At 46.7% G+C, this 11,611-nt stretch overlaps 1 protein-coding gene across 1 annotated transcript; it reads left to right on the forward strand.

Moving 5' to 3' along the window:
• The first annotated feature begins 5,350 nt into the window (after nt 1-5,350).
• Nucleotides 5,351-10,981, forward strand: LOC128090487 (keratin, type II cytoskeletal 4-like). Its single transcript, XM_052702877.1, has 9 exons — nt 5,351-5,809; nt 6,879-7,093; nt 7,382-7,442; nt 8,078-8,173; nt 8,746-8,910; nt 8,986-9,111; nt 9,453-9,673; nt 9,995-10,023; nt 10,503-10,981. The coding sequence occupies exons 1-9, from the start codon at nt 5,351-5,353 to the stop codon at nt 10,979-10,981; spliced, it is 1,851 nt and encodes a 616-aa protein (XP_052558837.1).
• The last annotated feature ends 630 nt before the right edge of the window (nt 10,982-11,611 follow it).

An 11,611-nucleotide genomic window follows, 5' to 3' on the forward strand; every position in this document is an offset into this window, starting at 1 on the left:
TCTGCTCCACCTCAGTTCCGCCTTGCGTGAGGGGAACAGACATCAGGAAATCACATCAGAGCAGCCCCACCAGGATCGCATCAAAAAAAGAATGCTTAGAACATGCTGCTTCTCTAAAAGCACTTATATTATCACTCAATCTCAGCTTCCCACCAGCCTTTTCTTTTTTCCCAATTAAAGCTTCGCTTTCTATGAAACGAGTTATGACATTTAAAGCAAAAGCCTTTCCCTAGAGTGCTTCAGCAAGAGAGGAGGGGCCAGACTCCTGTGTGCTCTTTGTGCACTGTCTTGGAGCATCTTTGTCATCCTCATGCAGGCAGGAAAGTCATAAAAGAAAACTCAATTAAAAAAAAAAAAAGGCATTTCACCTTCTGTAGCCAGCAAAAACTAATTATATTTCCTGTAGTTCTGTTAGCTTCCTTCTTTATGTCCTGACAGGCAGTCTGCACTTTGACATGTGCATACATTTCTGCATCCCAGCTTGTGTCTTGATGACTTGAGCTCTGCAATTTTTGCTCTTGTTCCAATAAAGTGCATGGAGAATGAATGTGTTGCCACTTCATTTGTTGTGTTTAACAAAGATACAGAAATTCCTTCATTGGAAGAGGCAGATCTGCTGTTGAAAAGCCTCAACAGCTAAGTGGGCTGCACAGAGACTGTCATGTCAGTGTGGCAGATCCACATTTTGCTAACTGTAAACTATTGAAGCCATTTAAGGCCAGCTTTTTTATGCCAATTTTGCACCAAATTTGGATCCTACCCAATTCCACTCAATGAGAGTTTTAAGATTCGTGGAGAAGTCATCTCAGCTGCTTTGCATTTTTATAGCACATATGCTACCAAGGAGTGATGAAAAAACACATTTTATCGCTGCTCAAATCTTCTGCAATGGGGACATTATTGGAAAAACACCAGGAATGTGTTTGGTTGATGTTTTCAGCTTCATTTTGGAAATTCAGTGATGGCCAGTTTTAAAAGGGTTTTAAAACAAATCAGAGGATGAAATTTTGCTGTATTTGCCTGAACAGGCTGAAAAGAAGCCAACAAATTAATGTGTTAAACCAACTACTGAGGACTGAATTGTTTTGTGATTAAAGCAATTATAGCGAGCTGGCAGAGCAAAGAAATGAACCATACAGGCACAAGTCAGACAGAGAAGTGTTTTACAAAATCCAGAGGGAGGTCCTTTCCTATCTGAAGCAATTGTTGGGATCTGGGACTGAAAGACACTTCTCTCCCTCTACCATTCCTCTTTCCCAATCAAATACGAGCAGAAAATCAGGACCACAGAACAGTCACAATCGTTAGTGAATAAAACCATGGGAAAGATTTGACAAGAAAGGAACAGTTGAGCACCATAAGCATGCTTTAAGAGGGGGTTAAGTGTCTCATAAAGGTTATAGTGTTCTCACTGAAAACAGATGATTCTGTCACAAGAGAAGTCAGGGAGATGAGGTAGAATTAATATTCTCCAAACTCTCTCCCCCAGCCATGCTTCATGAACCAGCACTCTTTAGAAATTCAGCAGAAATAGATCACAAAGCTCTGCAGACCCAACCAGACAAGGGCTGGGGCACTGATGCCTTCACATTACAAAGGGAAGAACCCATCCCCTTGTTACGCTTCCCAGGAGGACCTGCCCCATCTTCCACAGGCAATTCCTTCCTCCTGTAGTGCTCATGGAACCTCATCTCCCCAAGAAAACAGCTTTCAGGGAAGAGCTCAGCATTTATAGGGATGTTGCTGTTGCCCAGTGACAGTTGCAATGTTTTCTTTTCCTTTTCTCATCCTACAGGCAGTTGGATGCTGTCCCATTTGAAGGCCTGGATTCCCATACACCACACCTTTATTTCTGCTATGCAGGGGGAAGGCATCAGCGTGAAAAAGATCAAAACAACCCTTTGCTTTGTCGCAAGCCTTGGCTTTACAGGCGCTAATCACAGCACGGAGATAGGACATATGCATCCACGGGGAACGGAGCGAATCCAGAAGAGCGTGTGATGTTGTGTGCTCTCATTAAGACTTCAAAGGTGATGAAGAAATGTGGCACCCAAAGGGTGGGACTCATCTCGCCCAGCTGTGCCCATCCAGCAGCTGGGCGCCGGGGCTCTTGTCTGGTTGTCTAGACTGCCTCTGGTCGTCAGTAAGGAGCGAGGCAAGTGCCTCCAGAGGCTGATTCCTCCCACCTGTCTTCGCTGCCTATTTTAGGTAGTGATGAGTCACTGTCTGGAGATGCCTATCTCCCTCCATCAGCCATAGAGGGAGTCTCAAAGAGGAAATTAGAATACATGGCGAGTTTGATGGCTCAAGCTGGGAGGGAGGTGAATCCAGGCCCAGTGTTTGATGCGTTTTTTGAGGAGCGTGCTTTGAAAATCCCAGCCTTGACTTCTAAACATAGAGCAGATGTAGGGTATGAGAGGAAGAAGCACATTACCACACAGAATTCTTTTGGCTTTAGGATACATGAGAACAGGGATGCACCAATCAAATCAAGACTTGAAGATCTCATGAATGTCACAGACAAGAGATTACACAGTCCTTGGAGTTGTGTGTGTGTGTAAAAATGCATACTGTGACCCAATCTCATGTCTATCAAATGCTGTTAGCACAGGTAGGTTATTGCCATTGTCTTGTCTGAATGCAATGAGTTCTTCATGGCTGTCTGTAATTACAGAGATGGAGCACAGCTCTTTGAGACTATCGCATAAAATGCATTTTAAGAGCTAGTTCAGATTCACCTCCAGAGGCAACAAACAAATTAGTGAACTTCACATGTTCTCATAATGAATTCCATTCTCAGCAGCACATACAGAACGCTGACAAAGGGAGAGATTGCAAGTCGTTAAAATGATTCATTCAACCCATCAAAATATTTTCCTTCTTTCCCTTCTTTGTCCTTCTTTTCTATGAGATGAAAGTAGGATGGATCCCTCTTTTTTTTTTTTTTTTTTTTTTTTTTTTTTTTTTTCAGTCAAAAAATGTCTTTTTTTTTGCTTCAAAGTGCTCTCCCATCTCCCATGTTTGTACTCACGACAAATTGGTGACTCCTGAGGCCTGGTGTCGCAACAGAAGAAACACTCTGTGTCCTTTGGAAAGACCTGAATGACATTGAGTGAACCTTCCACAGAGCTGCCTGATAACTGAGATCATGAGCAGGAGGTTGGCCAAGAGAAGTGTCACCCAACACTGGACAACCCATGCCCAAAATCTCGCACCTCTCATGGAGCTCTGGTGAGACATTTTGAAAGTGGAGCTAATTCAGTGCAGTTAGTTGGCAGACGTTTAATTGCAGTCTATGATGCGTTTCAGGCGTCTCCCACACAGCCTGCAAGTATAATGGGGTGCAGGAAGGAGGACACAGCTCTCAGTCTGACTTCTGATTTGGGATTCAGTCTTCCTATGTAGAGCACGCATTAGTTCCAGCTGAGTGAAAGAGCTGGAACAATTGCCTTTTGTACTGCTCTTTGGATTCAAATATGCATTTTGCTTTTGATAAGCCTTTGTTCAGAACTTAAAGGATCTGAGACGTTGCAAGCTTTAGCTTTAAGCCTCTAATATTTGCCAGCAGAATGTTTTAACTGATATTGCCAGTTGCGCTGGCAACACAACATGAACTGTGAGCCTAAGATATTATAAACAAAAAAGTCATGCTATAAATATGTTGAATTATTCCACCTGTATAGGGCAAGAGTATCAGTTTACACAACTAATTTATACCACCAGCCCCTCAGACTCATGCAAGTTGCAATTACACATTCAATTAATAGCCTGGTGAATCTCGGTGCTGCAGTCACGTCCTATGGTTTGCTAAGGTTCAAGGTGTGCGTTCCTTTAAGAGAGCTTGATATAAGAAGGTTTTATGTTATAAGGAGGTTTAGCCTTCGTTTTGTGACTTGCAATGGAAATGTCTTCAGCGGGACTAAAGAGGATGCAGGAACGTACTACTGGCTGTCTGCAGATACCATCATTGATATAGAGAGAGCATGAAGATTTCTCCAAGCATAGTTCCCTTTTGGAAGGGCTGAAGGCAATTGGTTGAGTGTGTGGTAATGTGTCTTTCTATCCCGAAATCTTTACTCTCAAAGAGCTGAAAAAGCCCTATTGTTTTGACTTTGCAATTGTCATTTAGAAAGGCCCAGGAAGGGTTGGCTCAGCCTCACCTCCTTGGGCTGGTGATTAGGAGCGACAGATTTGTCTTGCCAACGTGAGTCAAAGCCATCCCAGGTGTTCAGTTTAATCTACTCATTAAGACTTCCTCTGTTGATGAAGAAGACCAATGCCTGTGGGTGTGAATCACCTCAGCTCCCCGGACACTGAGCCGGGGGCTGTTGTCTCTCCCTAATGCATTTCCATTGGGTCAAGGACGTGCCTGGCAATGTCACCCAACTTTCAGCACTCATTTCTGGAATACTCCCCAGGCTGGAAGGTGCAGCTCTTCCCTTTTTGTTAGTTGTAGAGACCACCAGACAATGAAACAAAAGGTCTCGCGTTCAGATGGGAAGAAGCTCCAAAACGGCAATAGATGAAGATTTAACAATGTCAAATGGACCCCAGGTTAAGAATTTGCAACATCGTTCAGGTGAGTTCATCCCTGAAATGCTACAGAATGTAAATCCAGTGGGCAGACTGGAAGATGCCTCAATTCCTGGGGGAACCTGCCCTGTTTTGGTGGGGTTTCATGGTGGTAGGAGAAGGTCAGTGAAATGCTGTAAGAGAATGCTTTTGCAGGGCACTTTGAATCCTCGCATATGAATGCAGACCCATAACTCAGTAGATCTACCTGTGGTACAGGCAGGGAAACAACGCATACATCATAACATGACTGCTAGTGTTTTTCCATGGTTGATTTTGGTAACTTTTCCGTGTCCAAAACAAACCTGGTGAGGAAAAAAAGGAGAGATTGTGAAATTAACCACACAAAGTGCAAGCCTGCAAAATATGCCATCATTCACAGAAACCCATGAGACACAAAACCCCAAACGACACACAGCAAACAAATCACAAAGAGTTTCTTCAGAAAAAACGTTCACTAAACTATAATTAGCCTAAGTTAGGGGAGCACTTCAAACCGTAATATATTCTAAGCCAACTTGCAAACAGAGCACTTTTAGATTCCTTTTTATTTCCTCAGTAGTTGGTATTTGCTGGGCTGCTTTGCATTTTGAGGAGCATTTATTGCTGCCAGGCAAACCAAACCCTTAAGCGCTTTAAATTAACGTCCTGATCCTATCAAGGACCAGCTTCCCAAACGTATATAAGGAGTGGCATCGCGGTGTCACCCCAGCGGGATCTCTGTTCCTCTCCTGCAGAAGAGCTTCCCCTCGACTCCCGTGATCCGCCCTCACCCAAGATGAGCAGACAGGCACCGACGGTGAGGTCCATGCTGGGACGGCGAGGCTTCAGCTCAGCGTCGGAGATCTGTGGTCGGAGCTATGCTGCTGCATGCCAGCCTGCCCGGTGCGCAGCCGGAGCCTACAGCAGCCGCAGCGTCTGCAACCTGGGTGGGAGCAGAAGAATTTCCTATGTGAATGGGGTCTGTGGCAATGGGTGTTTTGGAGATTTCGGCTTCGGAGGTGTTGTTGGCTACGGTAACGCCGGAGGAAGGGTCGGCCTTTGCGGTCCCAGGGGATTCAGCATCGTGAGGGGTTACCCCGATCGCAAGGGGGAAGGAATCCAGGGCATCTGCATCGATGAGAGGCTCCTGAAGCCCCTCTGTGTTGGGGTTGACCCTCTGGAACATGAAATACGCTGTCAGGAGAAGGAGCAGATCAAGACACTCAACACACAGTTTGCCTGCTTCATTGACAAGGTGAGTGCAAACTGCTCCTTGCTTGCAGCTGGTGGTGGAAAAAGTAAAAAATAAACCCTCCCCAGATGTCCAGTGCTGCTCAGGCCATCCGTTGCTGAGCTGGGTACGTGCAAGGGCCCACATTCTTCAAAATGAGGTCTTCAGTGTAGGAGATTGTCTCAGTGTGGGCACATAGGATTTGATGGGGATTGTTCTGGCCGTGGCAGCATTGGACCTTCTTGCTGTTGTCTCCTGTCTGGGTGGCCCCAGATCAAAGCTGAATTCTTGTTTCAGCCTTTTTCTAGCACAGCCAGAATCACAAAATCAAAAGAACCATAGAATTATAAAATCATAGAATCATGGAATTATAGAATTATAGAATCACAGAATCATGGATCCATAGAATCATGGAATCATGGAATCACAGAATCGTGGAATCATGGAATTTTGGAATCACAAAATCACAGAATTATGGAATCATGGGATTATTGAATCGTGGGATTATAGAGTCATGGAATCATGGAATCATAGAATCATAGCATTACAAAATCAGGGAATCAGAGAACAGCTAAGGTTGGAATGGTCATTATTGGTCACTCAGGTCCAACAGCTCCACTTCAGATGGGCTCATCTTTCTGTCCTGTGTTAGAGTCCTTTTTCCCCTTGCCATTAAATATAGTGACTGTTCCAAAAGCATTCCTGAAGTCAGAGAAAGTTGTTCCTGATTCAAGCATTTAAATGTTAGGTGTCTAATTCTGAGCTGTTACATTAGGATCCCTTTGTAGAGAAAAGAGACAAGCAGGTCCCTCCAGTTGGGCGCTCCATTGGAGTCCATCAGAGCTTCTGGAAGAGCTCATTTGCAACCACTGGGGATAAGTGGAGTTAGCACAGGCCTGTGTGCATTTAATATTTCTAAATGCCAGCAGATAATTTCACATTCCTCATGGCATATCACCCCTCACTTTCCTAAAATCCCGTTCTTATGCCTGCAGGACTCTTGCTGCTTTCAAAGTGAGAGCAGACAGTTAAATCAGGTGCAGAACTATTGCATCCACCTTTCTTTGAAGAATCACTCCTTTTTGGCCTGCAGGTCCGGTTCCTGGAGCAGCAGAACAAGGTGCTGGAGACCAAGTGGGGCCTCCTGCAGCAGTATGTCCTGCCAAAGAAAGGGAAGAACCTGGAGCTCTACTTTGAGAACTACATCTGTGACCTGCGGAAGCGCCTGGACTGCTTGCTGTGCGAGAAGCAGAAGCTGGGCAATGAGGAGTGTGCCACAAGCCAGCTGGTGGAGGAGTTCAAGTGCAAGTAAGGACCTTTGGGTCTCTTTTGAGACTTCTCTTTAGTTTGTCTCAGACACACGGTGTGTCCCCTTTGGGGATGTCCCATTCTTCTGTCTCACTCGCAGATTCTTTGCATTGTTAATGCTGGTATTGGTGAAGAAGCTTGTGATCTTTGTATGATCTAATGTTGGCTTGCACACAGTGCCCACAGTGTCTGATGGCAGTCTGAGCAAGGGGGGCTGCTCTTCGTCGTGGTGGTTGTGTGTTTGGTAGTGTTGCTCAGCTCAGCCCTTTTCTTCTCCTTTCCCAACAGATATGAGGAGGAAATCAACAGGCGTACGACTGTAGAGAATGAGTTTGTGGCACTCAAAAAGGTGAGAAGCTCAAAGTAAATGGGTTGTTAGACCTTTCATGGGTTTATCTGGTATGAAACGTGGCTGCAATAGAGCATGGTGAGCAAACACTTGGCAGAAGTATTACAGTGAGCAAAAAGAGGGAGGCCTGTAAAGAAGCACAGTCAGAAAAAGAGGCAAATGGGAGGAGAAAGTGAAAATACTCACAGCCCACATGATCAGTGCTGCAGCAATAGCTTTGTTGGACCAAACACACCCTTAGATTGCGTGTTTCGTGATGCATTCATGGAATGGGGACAGAGTGCGAGGCCACAAAATGGTGTATGAGACACAGGTTATTTCCTGACAGTCTCTTCATATCCTTTATATTTGCACATCAGAAAAGGAGAAATCATTTGAACAATATTAAAAAATCATTTTAAAGTCCTCATTAGTCCATTCTGAGTTTGTAGCTAAGTCCAAATAAATAAACTAATCCCTGTCAGTCACGTTGGAGTGGCTTTGTTTTCCTTGAGGAGACAGTGGGGCACCTGACTCATCCCTTTACACCTTTCTGCTCCTGGAACTCTGTTGGAACATGTCTCTGCTCCTCTGCGGCTGCCTCTGCCTTCCCTATGTTTCTCCAAAGTGTTCACAGCACATCTCCTCTCTTTCAGGATGCAGACTGCATCTTCTTGAACAAGGAAGAGCTGGAGGTGAAGGTGGACCTGCTTAGAAGGCAGCTGGAGCTGCTCAAGTGTGTGTTTGAAGAGGTGAGTTCCTCGGCTCTGTCCCAGCACTGGGTGCTGCCTCATTCTTGGGTGCTCCAGTACCCAGTCCCTCTTGGATCTGTCTCATCCCAAGCCCTGAACACTTGAAAGCATGGAACTACAAGGCTGATGTTGTTGGTTGATATTAGCATGATTATGTTGGGAATTGGGTGGTTCCCCCTCTCTTAATGCATCTCTGGGTATGAATTGGCTGTGTCCTAACTCTACCCCTGAGAAGAGAGGTGAACCTGTCTCGTTACTCCAGATTGCAGTTGTCTGATTAGAGCTCCCAGCTTAATCCTGTCATTAACATCAGCAAAGCAGCTGAAGATGACAGGATACCAAGGGTTAAGTCACTTGCATACCTTGCCCTTGATGTGGACAGAATTGCTGCAGGTCAGCAGCTGGCACGCGGCAACTCATCCAGCAGGGAGGATTTTCTGCTGAGCCAACCTGAGGGAGAGCTCTCGACTTGCACCCATCAGCCGAGCAGAGTGGCTCTTTGTTCCAGCCCTCCCTTTGCTACAAAGCCTGAGAATTCCTTGCAGCTGACCAAGCCATTCCCCAATGTTTAGGAACGGGCTCAAGTTGATCGCCAGCTGTGCGACACTTCGGTCATCGTGAAGATGGACAACAACCGAGACCTGGACATGGAGAGCATCATTAAGAACGTTGAGTGCTGGTACCAAGAAATTGCTCAGAAGAGCAAAGAAGAAGTGGATGCCTTCTACCAAACCAGGGTGAGTACAAAGCAACCAATTCCAGCTCATGGGCTGCAGGTCAGATGTGGCAACTGTCTTGTTTCTGTCTTCCAGTTTCAGGAGCTTCAGGATAAAAGGGGCAAGTACTGCGATGATCTGCAGAGCAACAAGTGTGAGATTTCAGAGCTGACCCGGATGATACAGAAATTGCAGTGTGAACTGGAGAATGTGAAGAAGCAGGTAGGTGGGACCCAGAGGCCACGTGTGTCTGGAGGACAGCTCAGGCATGGGGGAAAGTGATGCATTGGCCTTCAGTAGATGTATGACCCAAATCCAGCCTACCGTGGTGACCAGCAGTGAATTTAAACAGATGAGAAAGCTGAGAGCCAAATATTCCTTTTATTTTAAAAGTTGTTGCTTTAGTCATGTATTGTACACAGTGGTACAAAAGTGGATAGAGATAACAAAGCACTCCAGGGAAGCTGGTATCTCTCCCTGTTTGCAATCAGAAGGGCTGCATGCAGAACACCCAAGCACTAAGAAAGCAAAGACACCTGCACTGTTGTCCTCTCCCCTGACAGGTCTCCTGCCTGCAAACCTCCATCTGTGATGTTGAGCAGCGCGGGGACTGTGCCCTGAAGGACGCACGGGAGAAGCATGTTGAGCTGCAGAATGCCCTCCAGAAGGCCAAGGATGAGCTGGCTTGCATGCTGCGGGATTACCAGGAGCTGCTGAATGTCAAGCTGGCCCTGGACATTGAGATCGCCACCTATAAGACTTTGTTGGAGGGTGAAGAGAGCAGGTAGGTGGCAGAGGGTTTGTCTCTTTCTTCCTGAATATCAGAGCTAAGGCCGGAATGAGTCCAGCTCTTACGTGAACTCTGCAGGTCTGGGATCCTCCCAGGCTCACAGAAGCGGGGGTGGACAGATGGCTGAAGGCCATCCCATTCACTTTCTGCCAGCAACAGCAGTTACTGTCCTAGGAATAGCCAGATGTGTTGCAACACGGGATTAAGTGACAAGTGGGCTGGATGTGGCTGCAAGTGATGAGTGACATCAAATTTCTAGATATACATGCCACTAGTTACTGGAATAATACACATTTCTCTTCTTTCCCCTAACAGGATATGTGTGGGGAACCCGGTGAGCGTGTGTAAGTAACTTGAAGTTTTACAACCTGGAGGGTTTCTCCTTGTAGGAAGGGCAGTTTATGGGGCAGAATTGCCTGTCCCAGCCCCCTCTGCCTTTGGCTCCCTGCCTCATTTCAGCCTAGGCCCACAATGAGAAACGTTTGTCCCAGAAATCCCAAATGGCCCTAAATTTCAAGAAAACCATTAATTTGATGTGGGAGGGAAAGTCAAATTCACACCCCTTTTGTACATTTGGGGGCAACATTCTGTCCTGGCCACCAGAACATGCATTATGCATGGGAGAGAGCGTTGAACCAGTCTGAAGAGCATGGGAAGTGTGAGGATATGGAGGGGATGCACTGGGTCATGAGGAGGAGATGGGAGGAGTAGTGTTGAACCAACGCAGGGGGAATCAGGCTTGGTTGGTTCTGCCATTTGTGGAATGACATGCATGCAAGACTCCCCCAGCTCCATGTAATGCATCCCCTGGGCTGTCTTGCAGCGGTGGTCAGCAGTGGCTACAACCTCCCTGATGACTGCGGGATGTTGGCTGCCAACGCAGCGGCATGTGGCTACGGCTCCTTGGGGAGACGGTCCGGACGTCACAGCTCCCAGAATGGAGGATTCAGCTCTCGCAGCGCCGGGATCCACCCCAAGAGGGTCATCAGCTCGGTGGCTAAGCCATGTGTCCCAGAGGTGTTCTGCCAAGCCGGAGGAGTCAATTGTAAAACCGGGGGGTTCAGCTCCCGTAGTGGAGGGTACCCAGCCCGCACCGTCATCAGCACAGCCAGTGGGGGCTTGAATGCTAGGATGGGAGCTTGCCAACCTGGCGGTGTGGTCAGCTTTGGGAACCAAGGCTGTGTCATCCGGCAGCTGGCGGGCCCGCCGGTGGTGGTAGCCAACAGCCCTGAGGTTGTGGCGTGCAACAACGGTGTGGTGGGGAATTTTGGGGTGGTCAGAGACCCGTGTGTGGTCCCATAGGGACAGCAGCCACAGAGGTGGCAGAGCTAGGAGCAGTGGAGCGTGGCGTGTAGACGCGCAGTTCCTACCACTGAGATGAGGCAGAAGGGTTTTTCTGCCCTCAAACAGCAACATTTGTCACCCAGTCCATTCCCAAAGTCATTAACATCACACACATGCTCTGAATAATGTTTTCAGAGTCTCCAACCTTACAGTCACATCTAGCAAGCTTCTCCAGCAGGTGCTCCACGTCATCTTACTTCTTTGAGTTTATACTGCTTAGTTGACTGCAGCTTTTAGGTTTTGTTTGTTCCATCGCATTCCCCCCAGCTTTCCCATAACAAGCAGGTGCATTAGGGGTGTTCTTCCTTACAAGACACCTTTTTTTAACAGCACCTCCCAAAGCATTTCAGAAAAGAGCATGATGATTTAACTTCCCCAGGAGGAGCTGCATGGAGCACGTTCCTCTTCTCATCCAAAGAGAAACCCCAAGCTGAGAATTTGAGCTTAAATTTTAAGCAAGGCAACTTCAGCGTTCAAAGCACCTGCTGTTTGCACTGCAACCATAGGCTTTTTGTGGAATTTGCTTACAGATGAATACGTAGTGCTTTCGTTTGCTTGTGCATGTTAGGGGTGGCTGGTTCAAAGTGT

The sequence above is a fragment of the Tympanuchus pallidicinctus genome, unplaced genomic scaffold, assembly GCF_026119805.1.
Source record: "Tympanuchus pallidicinctus isolate F22 unplaced genomic scaffold, pur_lepc_1.0 scaffold47, whole genome shotgun sequence".
In the NCBI taxonomy this organism is placed as follows: domain Eukaryota; kingdom Metazoa; phylum Chordata; class Aves; order Galliformes; family Phasianidae; genus Tympanuchus; species Tympanuchus pallidicinctus.